This window comes from Diachasmimorpha longicaudata, chromosome 12 (genome assembly GCF_034640455.1).
Source record: "Diachasmimorpha longicaudata isolate KC_UGA_2023 chromosome 12, iyDiaLong2, whole genome shotgun sequence".
Taxonomy (NCBI): Eukaryota; Metazoa; Arthropoda; class Insecta; order Hymenoptera; family Braconidae; genus Diachasmimorpha; species Diachasmimorpha longicaudata.
In genome coordinates this window covers 4549172-4567553 of record NC_087236.1, presented here as the reverse complement: position 1 = coordinate 4567553, position 18382 = coordinate 4549172, and the positions used below count along the sequence as shown (strand labels likewise).

Here is an 18382-nt window from a genome sequence, read left to right as displayed (position 1 = left end):
CCAAATGTTCGCTGTGAACGTTCAATTTTGATTTAAATTTTATGACAATTACCAATAGAAATCTAAATATTTGTTTTTTCTATTGTTGCAAACTAAATATAGTATTTACTCAATCAGTGAAAACTGTTTAATCTTCCGGTAAAATCCCCAGAAATTATCGAAAACCTTGATTTCACTCCCACATTTTGCCACTGCTTGAAAAATAATTATGTAACATTTATTATTTACTGTAATGATGGCCAATCCACCCCTTCCGACCCCACTCCTCCATCAAAAACAATAAACTCAATTAATACCTTCTCCGAGTAAATCGCCAACGGTGCAACTGGATTAATAACAATCATGCTGTCACCAGCGTAGGTGTGTATGAGATTGCTGGCGTATCTCTGTCGTAGTGTATGCAAAACCGAGGATTCATTCAGGAACCTCAGCTGGGACAGCTCCTCAGCCTTATCAAACTGCGGAGGATTGGCCTTCTCCACATCCTCCTCATCAACAAGAAGTTCCTCGCCACTGGGTATCAGCCTCACCCGCAGTTTCCCAGTGTCTGGATCACCAACACCACACTTCCTTCCCGAGGTGAATCCACCCCTGTGAAGCAGCCAGACACGTTCAGACGCCAGCCAGGCCTGCTCCTGAGCCAGATGTTCCTCAGTCCGAGCCTGAAAACCAAAATTCCTGAGTCAACAATTTGTTCCTTAAAATATTTAAAATTTAGTAGTCCCTCGGTTCTCCCATCATTTTTTTCAACTTCTCAGTACCAATTTGGGGGTGAAGACTCCAGAGGTATTTGTGGGCCTTCTCCAGGCCCTCAATAACTCCTGGAGAATATATAAAACAGCGAATAGGACTATGGTCAAACTAGCCAGGAACATTGTTACACTGACGACTAGTGTAACGTTGCTCTCGCTCGACTGGCGTAACGCACGTGTTATGTGTCCAGTTGATCCGGCCTTAAAGACGTGTTACCAAGTTGTTGCATCTGTATGTACAAATACAGGTATGTATACATTGTAAGAATATCGTGTACTTGAACAAGACCCACGATGTATATGTGGGCTGTTTGTGGTACGCGCAATGCGCATTAATTCACTTCGATTCCGTTCGATCACCTAACACACTGGGAATCCGCGAGTGTGGGGCTTTCACCAAAGATAACGGCTGCCGAGCATTGACTCCTGGTGATGGAGGGATGTGGAGAAATATAGGGGACTGGTGATTGATGACTTATCCAGGGTTTGTCGTTTTAATTAGGTGGTGGGATGAATTTTTTAAGGGTTTTTTAACGATTTTTTGAGGTGATTGGTTGTCACATGGATCACATCACTCGAAATAAATAAAAAATTTACAACTTTATGGGAATGAAGAAAGGTATAAGTATTGAAAGATGTCCGGAAAATTATTATCTGGGAGAAAGTTGGTAGAAAGATGATATTGCCTTCCCACAAACTTTAGGTTCCCACTGTTGTGAATTGAAATTCAATTCACCATAAAATCACCCACGGGATATCCCATTCACCTTGAAATTCGCACTCCAAGTCCACTCCGAAATTCATTAAACTCCAATGTCACATTCATAAAAACTGCAGTGATCAAGTGAAATAAAAAAAAAACCACTCTCATCGCCTTCGCAAAATTTCATTCGCTACCACTCGCAGGAGTTCGTCTCTGTGATCGATATTCCCAACAACCGAGGAATGATTCATCAGGTAATTTGTCACAAAGCACGTTGATTACAGAATTAAGATGTCCACATAAAAGGAGTGAATGAAAAGTCGGCTCACGGCGGCGAATGAAACAACTGCCTTGACTGAAAAATAACATTTTTTTTTATCCTCTCTTCGTGGTATTACGATTATGTATATTGAATATCAACGCTATCTCGTCCCTTTATGACACGAATTAAGAAGAGACTCCAATTGTAGAGAATCAGCCGGTTGGCGATGACGTAAGGTACTTCTCGCCCTCTTTCTTCTGAGGTGCCTTGAACCTCCGTATTTGGGTGGCTACTGCACCTGAACCTGGGTCTAGGCGATTGTTAGTCCTGATATTTGGTGTTTTTTGTTAAAAACTATTTTTCCTAATCCAATTTTTCAACTTGATATCAAAGTAATACAGTTAACATGATATTCAGTTAAATTAGAGACAAAAATTAGTCAAAATGACCAGTAAAATTAATTAAAATTAAAAAATCAATGTAAAAATTAATTGCTATTAAATAAAATAAGTTATAATGCAAATGATATAAAAAATATCACACAGGACACATTATCACACACACACACACATTATTATTATTATTATGACACAGGATATATTATGATAGAGCTAGTCGATAGGTGCCAGCAGCTGGGCCTAATTCCGTTCCTGTTGACGTCGATTTCTTCCACATCTGTGGTCTTGAAGACGTCCCAGCAGATCTCGTCCAGGCCACTGCATCTTGTCCTTAGGTGATGAGTCTCTTCCTTCGTTAACCCACATCTTGGGCATCCACAATCGCTCCTCTTGCCTATCCCTGCTAGATGTCCAGCAAGTGTCCACCGCCCAGTGATGATCACCATCAGAGAGCTTCGTCCTGGTCAACCCCACCAGTGTCCTGGCTAGCTTTTTCGTGGGAAGGAGGGACCTTGTGTATCTTATATAATATAAGGATATATTATGATAATGTACGAATTAATTTATATGACTTATAAATGATTTTACGAAAGGAATTACATATTTATTACGAAATATTCGGGCTGAGATTGGGCATTAACATTAAGAATTTTGAAAACCGTTACCCTGTCAATTCAAGATCATTCTCCCCACGTCCCACGCATTCTCTCCAGAGTGCGAAATTTTTTGGCTTTATTTTTTATGGGCCAAAAAAAAACTCAGAGATGTGGGCGTCAATTCAATTCCCCTCAAATAACGGAATTTAGGAATAACTCTTCGGAATAGTTGGCATGAGAATCACCTAACGTTAATAACACATTGATGAACGTTTAAGAGATGAGAGGGAACGAGGCCAAAGGGAGTGTTACATGGTGGCAGGAGAATGGCGAGAGGCGTCATTAAATAATTTCATAACCGTCGAGTTTTTCCAGTGTATCGCGAGCCAGGGGAATGCCATTATAAAAAAAAATCCTTGGTTATTTTATCGTGGCTATTCATCCAGCACCTCCGATAGTTTTGCACCCACACGGTGAAAAATATTGATGAAAAATTAACGAACAATATTCATCAACAAATCAATCAATGTTGCGGAATAAATTACAGATTCGGGTAGAAATGATTAACAAGGTAATCACCTTGTTGGCCGGTGACAATGAAAAAAGAAAATTTCCATCAAGAAATTTTACACTCATTTAGAAAAGAAGGAATTATTTATTTATTTATTGCAAACTATTGGATTTATCTATTTAATTCTGGTCGAAGGGATTTTTTTAATGTTTTTTTCTGAATGTAAAAATCACTTGATTTAATGCGAGAAGTCACTTCCGTGTTGGGAAATGTTATTTATTCGTTTAGAACAATGTTTCTCGAATAAAGAAAACAATTAGATATTTAGAAATTGGAAATTTTGGAAAATAGAGGTTCACTAAACTGAGGAATAATTTTTAATAGTAATTTCTCCTCTCGAAGAAACGAAAAAAATTATGAAAAGAAAAAATAATAATTAGTTTTAATAGAAGATCCACTTTCCTCTGTTTTTAGCAACTAATTATAAAATATTCTCCATAAACGAGTATTTTTCATTAACTTAAATTCAACTCCACAAATGCCTTCCGGAGATTAAAATCATCGCTGATTTCAATCGATTTTTACTCAACATTTCTCTTCACAAAAACCGCCTCGACTTGTCTCCAATCATTTAAAAAATACCTTCATTCAATTAGCCTTTTTTAAAATGTCAATCAGGCTCAAATCGCAAACTACACGCACCCCGGTGCGTTTGATCCTATTCCCCGATTCAATAACACTCTGCGCGTGCCCGGTTAACCCAGAATTAATTCCAGTTACACACGTTAGAGAACCTGATATACGTCAGATTAATGGAGATTACTTAACTAGGGGCTTAACTATTATAAAAACTTATCTCTGATTGAAATAATTTTTTTTAATCGCCGCTAATATGACGGAGATTGTTCATGCGTTTCGGTTCACCGATAGTTGTCGTTACCCGTAAACAATATCGTCATTAATAATTTTGAAGATTCTTATGACTTATTCGATGAGTTGAATTATTCGATTCTCTTCGACGCGATCATCTTCAAATCAATCGTGCAGCTCCTTTCGTAATTATTTTCTTCTGTAAATAATTATATTTTTCTTTCAGTGCACCATTTAGCGCCTCCTAGTGATTTAAGACAGACTTTGTCATTAGACCCGTGAAAATAATTTTATTTCCCTTCGAGTTATGATGCTGAAGGGTACACCAGGACTCTGCAGGATCGGTCGACTGTCCAGTAGGGGTTTCCCATGGTTTCCCCCACCTCCGGGTGAACGCAGTACAGTTGGAGGGCACCGCAGGGAAGGGAAACAAAATATAAAAACCGGAAGGATTACGCGTATGAAAAATGATAATAAAAATAATTCTAAATCCTGACCCCGATCCCTTCCCACCTGAAAATCCGTCATTATTGTAGGAGTATTTAGGTACATTTTTGTAAATTATTTACAGAAAGAATAATTGTTAGAAAACGAATCGACGTAGAAGGCTCCAGTTTACAAACATAAACTATTATTTATAAATATAAACAATAACTCCATAGGGAGAAAAAACAGTCTTTTTAAGGTGACGAATATCCTTTTGGTGGCTGTAACCAATTGTTAGTGTCCTAGGGATCCTTGGAGAACAGACTTTCTTCCTCATGTAAATTATTTAATAAAAAAATGATATGTGAGAGAAGACTTAGAGCTAAGATACCAATTTAATTCTAAGAATCACATTTTTAAAGCTTTTAAAACTCCAAAAGCTTTATATATATATATAGCTTTATATAAAATGTTATAATGTTTATGATTATAAAGTTTTCATATAATTTTATATTTTTGTAACTCTGCAAGTTCATATTGTCGTCAGGAGAAATAGGGAACAGACCAAAATGTAAAAGCTCGGAAGGGTTTACATACTGAATAAAATATAATACATATGTGAGGTAATTTTTCAAAATGTAATAGAATATATTTTGGAGCTTGCAACAAAGACGAGATTATGCAGGAAAATACTCGTGACTAAGGCGACGTAACCTGGGATTGTTTTACATAAACAAATAAGGAATGCTGGGCGATCTCCACCAGGAAGTGAAGATCTACTTCAGTTCGCACCGCAGGCGAGAGCACAACTAGCGTCTCTCCCATCGGTTATTTATTAAAACCACTACAATTCTGTCTGTATACAAAACAGTATACTCTCTACAGTATACAAAAATCATTCCAAATTGAAAGACCTATTTGAATCAAATTATTTAAAAACTCCCACACACTTGTAAAATATTTACTAGTTATAATTGTAAATCTACTGCTTTTTAGGTTTAATTAAATCTCATATCCCATAATTACCTTGTTCCAATCATCGCTTCGTCCTCCAAGAACTCTATCAAGATCCATAAAAAATCCATCTCCATTTTTCCTCCCAACTTTATCCAGTTTCCTCGACAACGCCATTTCCAAAAGTGCCTCCCACTCAACAACATCGCCAAATGTCCTCCGATATTTACCATCCCCAGTTATCCTCCTCCCAATCTTTCCATGCTGCATCTTTCTGGAATGACATTTCCAATTACACTTATCATTGTTCAAATTTCTCTCATCATTCACCAGATACCCATCATCAATAAGCCCCCACTTTCTCTCCCGTGGATGTCTGATAATATTGTTATCATCCCATCCATCCTCGAGTTTCCTGTACCTATCATCAATGACTCCACTTCTGAGGCTCTCCGCCCATGTCTCTTGTTTCAACCTCTTGTCCAGCGAATTTCTGCTGGAGCCGGACTTTCTCATAGAATTACGGCGTAAAAAATCCCCAGAAAATCCGCTCTTCGTGCAGTCAATGTCATCAAGAACCAGATCAATTCTCCTCGTGGTGCAGTTGCCACCAGAAGCTCCAGTGGATTCTCCAGTACCCGCCTCGAATGAATTCAAACTGTCACTGTCACTGTAATCCCAGGAGCTCGTGGAGTTTCTGCTCTGCTTTCGATAGCCATTTGTCTCGTTTTTGCTCTGAGTTCTCTTGACACCCAGAGATTTTGGGGTATTCAGAGTATTCTGCTTTCCTATACCAGAGGCATGAGCCTTCCCCCGGCATCCACGATGGTGATTAATCATTGATTCCTTTGAATTCCCCAGCATTTTCGAAATTCATTCACTGGATTCTCTTTCAAGTGGCTAAATCCTTCCTCTGACGCTATTGTCAATGTATTTTTAAAGAAATCAGTACAAGTTCATGCCTCAGTCAGGAATTTGTCACACTTTTTTGTTTTTCTCACACATATTTCGTCTGACATTTTGTTCACCGGATTTTTCGTCTTCAGTTTACATTCTTCAAGACAAAATACTTCAGAAATCTTTTTCAATTCATTTGTCTCAACTATTCAGTCCTATTCTTCGATTCTCAAATTGCAAATGATTCGCAATTATGTTAATTCAATGACATCTGATTATTTCTGGTATTTTTCCTGGATAATCATTGATAAACGTCTGTTTACTGTATTTTACATTTGTTCCATTTCTCCTCATCGAATTCGCAGGTTTGATTATATAATAATGTTTATAAAATTATTTTTGTAGCTCTTCTTCTGTCTAGATCGCCAACAACTGCAGCTTTTTAATTTCCTGCAGTTTCCTCTCGCCTTCGTCTGACGGTATAAAAAATCAAATACAAAGTCAAATGCTTTGGGGAATTTTGTCACTCGTCTCGTGACATTTCAGGATCTTTTCAGTAACTCTGACAATAAAGAAGGAAAAGTCTGTTCAGAATTTTTCATCTCCCTCCAGATTTTTTTACTGACAATTATTCTCGTAATTTCGTTAATAAACTCACGAGGAAATTTATGAGGAAAACAATTGTTTTATGATGTTAAATCCTCGAAGATTATCAAAAATAATCTCTCAAAATTTCACTCATGGTCACAGGTAATTCGATCAATGAGGCAAGAAATGCAGCCACCGTTTATTCTCCTATTAAAATGCGTTTCAGTTGCAAACACGTTATTATGTGCTCTCGGTACACGATTATGTCTGGTGTACCGCGTGTTTATGAGCCCTCACTCGGTCCATAGATTAGAAACGGTCAATTATTATTCCACCGCACGACGATTTATTCTCCAGATCCTTCTCCTTTCAATTTGTTTTTATTTTTTGTTTTTATTTCTTGCAACACTTCATTCACTTTTTGGGAGAGACACGACTGTGTTCGCAATTGTTGGAGATGACAGAAAATGTCTTGTCAAAATTCACAAACAAATACACTCGATCCTCAACGCGGTACGTTCAACAGACGACTGACTCAACAGTACTGGCCTGGTGGAGAACCGATGGTGCGAGGCGTGTGCCCACGATCAGTGTTCCTCCTACTTGTTCGGAAGCGAACACTCTCAGTGGCATTTGTACCCAATAGGGTATTTTTCGCTGAATTATTGGGTTCGGGGGTCGGATCTATTGGAAATGGAATATTTTAACTGACGAAACTGTGGAATAATTAGCGTCAAATACTGTGTTAATTAATTATTAGTAAGACACATCCGCTTGTCATCATTCCTTAGAAGAACTAACTTAAGGTACAAAGAGGTACAATACTCTGGAGGTCAAGTAACGTCGCCATAATAAGTCTTATTCATTCGAGTGTCTTCAGGTTTAAGAAAAAAACATAAATATCATAGGCCATGTCAGACAATAAAACAATAAAAATGTCTGTTAATATTGAGTATAAACATAGAACGAAAAAAATATAACATTGAACTTATGCTTCGTGTTATGTCAATCAGAAATTAATCAAGATCCACCAGTAAAAAATGCGACTGAAGGGTCAGGGGAAGGAAAAAAAATCTTCTGAAGATTTCATCATCTGTAGAAATCAATTCTCGAGGTCTAAAAATTAATTAATATTTTTTGTTAATTCACAGGAAGATATTTTCTATCAAAAATCTAGCACGAAAACTCGAAAGAAATCCCGATCCTGGGGGTCGGGGTAAAATTACTGAGCAAAATTAATTTAAATCAGTAAAATTGCCAATGTCAGCACTAAAATTTATTTCTGATTATTTTTGGGCCTTTTGCAGTGCCAGGATCAACCAACAAATAAGTTTTGTAGAATAATAAAATATTATTTGTTCTCGTGGCTGAGATACACGACTAGAAAAATCGTATCGTTGTCCCAGGTCTTCGGGGCCCTCGTGACCTTTCACGGAATCTACTTTGAATGGATTTACATAAGAATTGACAGATTTTCCGGAATAGGGGTTTTTCAAAGAGATTGTCATCCCACTTGTTTCGTCGGATCGAGAGAGAGTGAAAATTTTCATCCGGGAATATCGTGGACGTTGAGAGGCTGAGAGAGGTTTACGGCCTCCCGGCTATTCTCGTCTTCATTCCAGATTTGATATAAACAACGGCGCCTCGTGGCGTTATATGTGGGTCCGGAATTTTTTAGAGGCTCTCAAAGAAATCATTGTTTTTTCTAAACCAAGTGAGGTGTGTTGATAAATATATATGACATCGAAATGCAAATCAATAATAATAACACGACGAAAGGAGGATGAGAGTAAAGATGAAGAGAAATTGAGGAACGAGCTCAAGTCGACGTAAAGCAGAAAACATTTGTAACTTGAAAAAACTAAAATAAAATAAAAAAATTAATATGAGATTAAAATACTCCAAAATACTCTATTTATTGCTATGACATTGACGTACGTTCATTGTATTATACCCTCCCCTCCTTCGTGACAAAATAAAATTATTTGTCTTTTGCCAATTTTAGGGGATAAAAAAATTAATAATTGATCTGGTCTTGATTTTTTTTCGATATTCTGCCATAAATGGTCTATTGACAGTGCTTGATACGTGTGGACAAAAATAAATCCTCTGTCTATAGCTGTTTTCAGTCCATCTCAGTATGTTATAGTTTTTATAGTTTTTCTCCAAACAGTATCGAAATATTTAGAATGTTTTTAATAAATAGAACCAGAGGAGAAACAAAAAGTCAGTTGATCTGGAGACATCATACGAGAAAGACATACCTTCTGCGTGCGATAATAAATAAAGTTAATAGTTAAATCGTTTTTATATTATTGAGATAATCCCTATTCATAATCCAATATGTTCAGAAAAAATCTCAGTAATTTTCCTGCAGCAGCAATAATTTTTTTCCCAGTCTGTGAATTGTTATTTTTTCCACCACTCGTACTAGAATTTTTATAGAAAATATCTTCGTGCATATCTTGCAACGTTATTACTCCATTGTTCCAGTCACATAGTTGCTGGTCTACACAATATAGCATATATTATAGCATAGTTCATTTGAATGTATCGGTTGGGAAAGCCGTTATCGAAAAATGTTTTGGATAATGAGTCTTCAGAGATAAGAAACTTCATTTTTGTCAGTCCCTGTTCTCCCCTTTTGTGATAAAAAAATGTGTCAATGATTGTTACACAGGTCAACAAAGAGGTACGTAAATGAGGGAGAAACTGTTAATTTTTTCATGAATTAGTTACGTTTCTGGATAATTAACTTTGGTTGATATTCGACGAGAAGATCGTTAATTGAGAATACAATTTGAATTCAATTATTTCTCGAAAATCAAACGAAATTATGGAACCTCGCGGCGGTAGTGCTCATCCAAATAAATTCATGAAATTGTTATTAATTAATTAATGAAATAATATTTTCCTGAATTTTTAACTAGTTGGGAATGCAACATAATTAGTTCATTAATTTTTGCTAGATGTCGGGATCAATGAGGTCATAATGACTTATAAATCCACTTTTGTAGAACGATACGATAATTATTATGAAAAAATTCCCCTCCGCACACCTCAAATTCTGAAAAATTTACAATTTTCTGAAACTCTCGATGATATCAAAAATTTAAATATCTCTGAATTTAATTAATTATCGATTAATTAAATTGTTAATGTCATTCCTGAGTTCCATCTCTGGAAAAAAAACGAGATAAAATTCCAAAGTTAATCCACCTGGAGCTCGTTGAATTATTTTCCTGACTAGAGTTTAACTAGAATGAACTAGAGTCTAATGAAGCACGTAGGTGCGGAGGCAATTCCTGAGCTATTCAACATGTGGAAAGTGTCGTCTGAACGCCTGAATGATTCATAAGTGTGTGGAAAGCTCTGATCCTAACAATTTGAATATAATAAAACCAATGGGTGTATCCCGACAAATCCCTCGTGTTGTCGCTATCTTCTGACGAAAAAAAAACATCTTAAGAGACAAAAGAGAATATTTATTTACGAGTGTGTGAGCTCCCACATTGCACACGCAACAAGAAACTGTTTATCAATTGCTAGTGAATATTAATCGCTCGCATATGGTGGCGATCCGAAGACGATGACTAATTAATTGGACTAATTATGCTGAATTAATTTTGACCAATGCCCTGTTGTCAGTGACCCACAGTTCTTTATCTCAATTTACATAAAATGATGAACTCCCAATTTTTATGGGAAATCCAATCAAAATTTTAATTAATGTGGTGTCATAAGGCTGAACAGCAATTTTATGAATTCATTCACTGAAGAAAATGAAAAATAAATAAATAAATTTGCAAAATTCCGAGGAAACTAAAAAAATTATATTTTATTGGAGTTTATAGTTCGAAGTGTTTATTAATAATTAATTTCTGATTGGATTGAATAGATCTCTGTATGATTTATCTTTCTTTCATTCTCGTGTTTTCACCGAAGATCAGAAAACATTTTTATGAGTGAAAATTTGAGTTTTGAGTCTAGGGTATTGTGTGTATTGTATATTCTGTCTTGAGACCAACCAGAGGTGCATGAGTGGAACCATTGATAATGAGTCATCAAGTTCAGGGTATGGTATCCCTTATTGTCCCTTAAGTTAGTTCCTCTTGTGCCGAGAGTGTGATAAAAGAATGATAACTTTTCCCCACAAGTTTTAATCATTAAAAGTTTCCTCATTTCCAATTAATTAGAATACTCTCATTGGGAAGCAAAATAACTAAAAGTATAAACAATTGTCCTTTTAAAAATGAACAATCACGTTATACAACAGCTGTATCAAAGTGGGTGGAGATTACCAAGTTGAGGTGAGCCATGAGGAAAGACTGCGTCTTTGCCTTCTCGGTTAGCAGAAATTAATGGAAGTGTAGGAAAATGAAAAAAAAAAATTATTCCGTAGAAAGAGATTGTGCAATTCACTGAATCAGACGCAGTGATTTCGTATCCACAGAGGGATTAATCCACTGTCCAATCGCTCTCGATTTTCTCTCACGATTGCAAGAATAAAAAAATAAATATTCATTAAAAAATAAATCCCTGCACTGGGGGATAATCGAGCAAGGAAAGATGATCACTGATCTTCTAGCTCAGCTTCTGAATGAAAAAAAAAAATATTTTTCAGCGGAAGAGAATTGATTTGTCTTGGGTGTGTTCATGAATAAATCCATCGATCTCTGAATAATTTCCTGAATTAAATTCGGAACGAGGGGATTGACTTTTCTCGGCGATGAACCCGGATTATTTATAAGTGGAAACTCTCGAGGTGGAACGTCAGTCCTCAGTGCAATATTTTTTCATTCTCGTAATTTTTTTTTGGTCTCGAGTGGTGGCATCTCCTGTGAATCATCTGGACACTACATCATTTTCAATTACCCATCAATGATCAGGGGGGTTATTTCTGGTTGATCGAGGGGCTATTTTAGATCTGATCATTCAATCCACTGATGAAGATAATTCTAAACTTCTTAATAGGAATTTATTGCCCTCAAAACTCAGAATTTCTGTAATTTTTCCTGTCAAAGACAAATGACTGTAAAATATAAAAAAAGTTTATTTGATCTAAATTCCAAATTGATGACTGACCGAAATCGTTAACATGTAGTTCAATAATTAACCTAAATTACTGACTAATAAAGAAATTCCAAACAATTCTCCAGTATTGGGTGCGTAAATAAAAAATTGAACAATCAGTCAGTTATAAAAATAATAAAAATTGAGAGAAAATTGAGTAAAAATTTCAGTAAAAAAATTGAGTAAAAAACATAAAACTGAGGGATTTCTCCGAGTTATTGACAAAATTTCACGAGACATTTCCTCTGAATGTCAGGGATTACTTGACGTCAATTAATTTTCCATTCCCCATGAAATATTAAAAATTGGAAAGCCGGGAATTCACCAGCTCCTGACAATGTATGAAGTCGATAAAAAATAAAGGTCACCGAGTTTTTCGTGGGTGTTGGTATGAGGACACCGAGCACATCGCGAGAAAGATTTAAACATACCATACACACTCTCACACAGGCACGTGTACACCACTGGAAAAATTGCGCAAGAGCCTGCACGGCAAGATCCTATTTTTTTATTTCCTCTCCTCCTTCATGCTAATGAGATTAGAGCTCCCTTCTCATGTAACATGCGCCTAACTCGCACGTACAGTTCCCTTCCTGAATACACATGCACATTTTTATGTTAAAAAAAAAAATATAAAAAAAATTTTTATTTCCTGCACTGAAGGACGTCCACTCCCACGAATTTTATCAACTAAAACGATAACTCGGTGTCTAATCATAAAATTCATTAATGGACATTCGTCTTTACAGCGAGTGCTGGAGTAAGTGTAGAAAGTCCTGGGGAGAAGGTCATCGACATTTCATTGAATCCCATGTGTCTTGTGTCAGGGATTTGCACGAGTGCTAGTTGTTGACGATCGTCTTCAATAATGTTCATTGTTTTATTTTTTATGTTCCAAATGGAAGTCTCGTTGTTGAATAAATTTAGCTTTCGATTTTTCGTCGTTAGAATAATTAGATATTCGTTGGAACATTCGTGTCATTGCCCGCCCCTTTAGTGGATATTTTTAGGTAATAAAAAATATCTGATTGAAACACGTAATTTTTTCTGAATGTTAAAGGTGAATTAAGATGTCTAGACACCTCTTCGTCCGAAATTCATATAAATTTGCAATTTATTCAGACGTTCTTGAGTTGTTAAAAATGTCTAGTGGATGTGCGAAGGTCAGGCATTAATTTTTATTGTGTAAATACGCGATTTTGGTGTTTAGCAACACGATAATTGTTGCTAACAACTTTAAAAAAAATTGTAAATGTATTTAAAAAAACATCTAAATAATTCATTCCCCTATGAAACGATGAAGTCTCGCCATAAAATGGCATCTAACAATGTTTATAAATTTTCTACCCGAAGTTATTCTCAATTCTCATATAAATAATTACTTTAATCAATAAACATTTATCCTATCGAATTAATTTATCAATTTCTTTGAGCCTTGATTTTTCGGCACAATAAAACATGGATTTCGATCATTGAACATATCCAGATAAATAATTATAGAAATATTTCCATATATTTCTTAGAATTGTTAACAGAAATTGTTTATGTCCACATAAACATAAACAATGACTCCATAAGAAGAAAGAACACAGAGTTATTAGTCTCCCAGAGAGAACCGTCGAGTCTAGTCGTCTCTTCCTCGTCCCAATTATTCAATAACGAAATTATAATACTAAATCCACTGCTTTTTATAATTAATTAAACCCCATATCCAATAATAATTGTCCCCATCTCCACCAAGACCAAAACCAACGTGAAATAAAAAAAGGGAGATCGTGAGAATTACTCTTCTGCTCTCAACTATCTCCACAAGTCAGACTGTGAAGAATAAAATATCATGAGACTCCTGGGAAGTGCATGCAAGCGGTGTTCGTGTAGATTGAAAAATCGAAATGCTCATGCTGTAACCGGAAAAGGACAGCATATGGGATTTTGTTTTTGTGCACTACTTTTGTATAAATATCAAAATACCTCCATCCACCGAGAAAGGCACAGCGACGATTCTGCACGTGCACGTGAGGATTGTTATTACCTTATGAGAAGAGCATTCGAAATTTTTCAATCGTGTCTATTGGCTTCCACTGGATGATTTAAGTTTGAATGTAAAATTATTAAAATTTAAACAATTGAAGAAAGAAAAAATGTAACTTAAACAGATGAACATAATTGAATCTATAATTGAATAAAATAATAATATAAAAAATAGTACCGACTGACCGAATGTAAAATCTATTATTGTTCAGTACGATCGTTATTTCTCGCCAGAAATTGCAACAAATTTCCTTAAAAATAAAATAATAATATATAAAGTAGAATAATGCACTTTAAAAAAAATCTACCAAATCTTTAAAGGTCCCCTCCAAGAAAAAAATAAATTATCCAACGAGCTAAGGTAAAGCTGAAACTTGTTTTTCCAACAGTCAAATCATAACAACAATATTCTACATGTGTAGCGGTCGGTAAAGACGAATTTTCCAGGGAAAATTTGAGCTCAGCTACTGTTCGTATCTAATCCCGCGAATAGGAAGCCCCAGAAAGGCTGAGAATAGTAGGAAAGTAGAAAATTAGATCAATAAGTTTGCTGTTACTTCATGCAAATGTGTTTGAAGCTAATGGAGGCCAGCCACTAAAGAATTATTTATGCTTAGTTGGGGAGGAGTTGTGGGAAGTAGAATTGTCAGAACGACACTGGTGAGAATTCTTGAGGGATTTAATTCGCAGTCACGTATGCAATGTTTCTGTGGAGTGGTCCAACAGGAAATCCTGTAGGATAAGTCCACAGAAGGAGATAAGGAGTTTTTTTATATTTTTCAATGGAGCTTTTCACTAGAAGAATATTGTTATGTTTCGTGGAAATATTACGAATGAAGGGGCATTTTGAATTATTAATGTGAGGGACTGTAACGGTAATTGGAGTTTAATTATTCATGAATATTTTAATTAACTCGGGGATTAATCTCTTCATTTGCAAACTTTTCAATGTGAAAGATCCCTTTAGGAACATTTTAGATTATTCTGAGAATTAAAATTGAAATTTATCAATTTGTAAAATTTTAAATGAATGGACAGTTTCCGACGCTAATTGCAACAAATAAAAATTAATTATTGCGTTAAAAATCAAATCTTCTAATTTGAAAGGTCTCTTGTTGGCTGTTTGTCGATCCCTCGAAATTAAAAAAAAATGGCAGACAGATATCCACACCCTGAGCTATTCCCCTCGATATTCTTCATTGTTCCTTTGTTTTCAATTGTCTATGCCATAGACATTCATGAAAATGTTATGCCCCATCGAAATGCCATCGTGGAAGGGCAAGAGCGCTTGCTCCACGACATTGAACGTTTTTCGTTTAAAGAGACATCTGATGTATCCAGCATCATCATCATCGAGAGTTCATGATTGAAAAGATTTCAGAGACAAAGTACCGCAAATAAATCAGCGGATTTTCCCACAATTTTCAGATGAAAATTACTGTAACTAAAGGACATTGAAGTCGATAACTAAAACTCGAAGATTCACTGAGTCTTTGGACTTCCGGAATGGGTGGGATCGATTCAGTCGCGAGTGTCTATGGAAGGTCTGGGATCAGACAGGTCAACCCCCGACCGAATTCAACTCAACGAAGAGGTGGCGAATATTCGGTTCACCGTTGGTGCACCGACGTTCGACTCACCTAGCACAGACCAACACTAGAATATTAAACAGACGATTGATTGTCAAACGGGCACTAAAACCATCGAACCTCATCCCATGGAAATCTGGTGTTCAATAGAAGTCTTTTACAAACAGCAAATTTTCCTCGAAAATTCTCACACACAGAAAGAAAAATCTGATAATTTCTGGTGCAATTACGGTAAAAATTACCGAGCTGTCTTATAATTTCAATGCAAACTGCAGACCTGAGAAAAATTACTATGTCGCGTAGTCAAATTTCTGTATTGACTTCTTAAAAATTCAGAATCTGCTGCAACATTTACCATGACGAACTCCAACATCGGTAATAATCGACTATATTCGGTGCTAATTATTAACCAATCAAAAGGAATTAATGAAAAATTGCTGTGTGGGACAGTAATAAAAAAATAAGGCCCAGTAAAATAAACTGACCCTGACAGGAATTTTTAAATAATTTCCATCAATTTGTCATTCAGCCTCAAACAAAAAATCCTGGACCTTAAAATTTGATTGTCCTGTTTAGTGCTGTTTTTTCAAAAATTCCTCGAGGTTCACTGAACGATCCCGATCCCTAGACCCGACCGTACCTCATCCCAAGTAAAAAATCCCCTAAAATTGTCCTCACCCGCCAATAAATCATTCATCTCCCCCATCTCCAGACTCCAAACACCCGAATTACTCAAAAATTATCAGCAACTAGCGGTAAAATACCTCGAATATTCTGAAATAAAATAACAAATGAGTCTTTTCATCCAGGTTCGACGTTGATGAACTTCCTCATAGTTCTATTGTAAGGTTAGAGGTGTTTTTCCTGTGCAACTGGTGAGCGTTTAAAACAGAGATGCAACGAGTACGATACGGAAGGCGATGTGTACCGTTACGTGATTACTATTCTGCGCCAGTTACCACCGAAGTACGTAATGTGGGTGGAAAAGCAAGAGGTATGTTCTATCTTACTCTAGTGTCAATTTATCTCTAGCCTAATGCCAACTATTGCAAGTCTTTCCATCTTTACTGTACGCTTGGGTAATCCTGAATGACGACTCCCGGCCCCTCTTGCGGTGGCTCAATTTTCATTTTATTTACTTTCACATCTTCGTGGATTATCGGTTTTGCGAGACGATGAATATGGATTTTTCATTCATTTTCATTAATTGATATGAATTATCATTTTAATAAATTGCTGATAATTAATTACTCAATTATTGGTTGTATTAATCATTATTTGCAATTAATTAAAATTCTAAATCACCTTATTATGCTATTATTCAATTATTGTTGAACTGTGTACTGAAACATGTGATAAATCTCAACATTTTAAGGTGCAAACTTATGTTCACATTTCACTGGTGATAATTTTCTTTGTAATCGAGGAAATCTGTGACATTTAACATTCACATTCTTTAGAGAGTCTGTGAATGTAGATTTTTTTCCCTGACAACTCATTTGTCAATTATTTATGCGTTTGTATTATTTCTATTCTGTTTCTATTTCTGAAGAATTTTCCAAACGTCGTCTTCCAATCGTTAAATTTTGTAATTTTATCTCGGAAAATCGCTAAAAAATGCAAATTTTCTTTCTATTTTTGAAAATTAATTAGGGTTTAGGGTAGGCAAAATTAATAGGGTTCGTCACGAGTCGAATGATATGCCATTCCCCCGGATAATTCAACCCCCTATAATTTATTCATTTGGATTATTAATTTCATTTTGAAAATCTTCCAATTTATGTTCCCCCCTTTATTAATGTATTCTAAAATCATAACTCACGGTATTCTGATGAAAGCGCTGACTCCCAGACCGTCTGAGTGTACCTCCCCGTATGTTCGCAGGTGCAAGTTCAACCTGTTGACCATCTGATCCACCTCGTCGAGACAGTTCCGATAACTCTGCTACTGGTTGAACCTGAGGACACAATCAACTTTTTAGAAAAATCACTGGTAACATAATTTTCCCCAGAAAAACATGGAAAAATTCACATTTTCCGATTCTCTAAAATCAAATGTTCAAAGTCCATTTCAACCATAATTTATGTTTGAACTTTAAAATGACTCATGACTCATAAAAATCGTATTCCATCGAAAGACAATAACTCTGTTCCAACGAAAAAAAATCCCGGAGTTTTCCAGAAAAAAAATTTACGACCACCTTCCTTATCCCCGAAGCAGATCGCGTCGTAAACCCTGAAAAAAAAACCTGAAAAATCCTCATTTTCGTCAAGTGCCGATAACATCGTATACAACGGAACAAAATACGAAATGAGTTTTTCATGTTTCATGTTGTAAATTCCCCAGATGAAAAACAGTACATGAGGAAGAGCCACATCCTAGGTAAGACGCAACAACTGCGTAAGTGACAAAGAACAATGAGCCAGTATATGATGGTACCGGCACTTGTGCTCCAATGACAGACACCACAACCACCGGTATCCACCACACATGCCCTCCAGTTGATGTGAATTACCCATCATCTGGTTCAACCAGAAGGGCACATTGTTGGCTGTTCAAAAGATGAAGAAATACCTCCAACGTACATTCTTTTCCGAGAGTAAGTGCATTCCGTTATTGGTTGTTCTATGGGCATTCATTGGTCGCTCATCCATCCGACGGATTTATGTGAAAGGAGTGCGAAAGGAAAGTATGCAACAGTGTATGGAGTTGTAATGCCACTGATACAGACA

General features: G+C 36.1%; 1 protein-coding gene across 5 annotated transcripts in view; it reads right to left on the bottom strand.

Moving 5' to 3' along the window:
* Window positions 1–18382, bottom strand: part of LOC135168195 (unconventional myosin-XVIIIa) — a 44977-nt gene that overhangs the window by 23657 nt on the left and 2938 nt on the right. The window contains exons 2-4 of one of the 5 annotated variants that reach the window (XM_064132145.1): window positions 17473–17607; window positions 5545–5746; window positions 297–662 (exon numbers count right to left, since the gene is read on the bottom strand). In XM_064132145.1, the coding sequence (XP_063988215.1) occupies window positions 297–662; window positions 5545–5746; window positions 17473–17558 (654 nt within the window). In that variant the 5' untranslated portion in view covers window positions 17559–17607. Of the gene's footprint in view, window positions 1–296; window positions 663–5544; window positions 5747–5893; window positions 7480–17472; window positions 17608–18235; window positions 18349–18382 lie in introns of those variants that run through there. The other 4 variants (XM_064132146.1, XM_064132144.1, XM_064132142.1 and 1 more) reach the window with 4 other exon arrangements.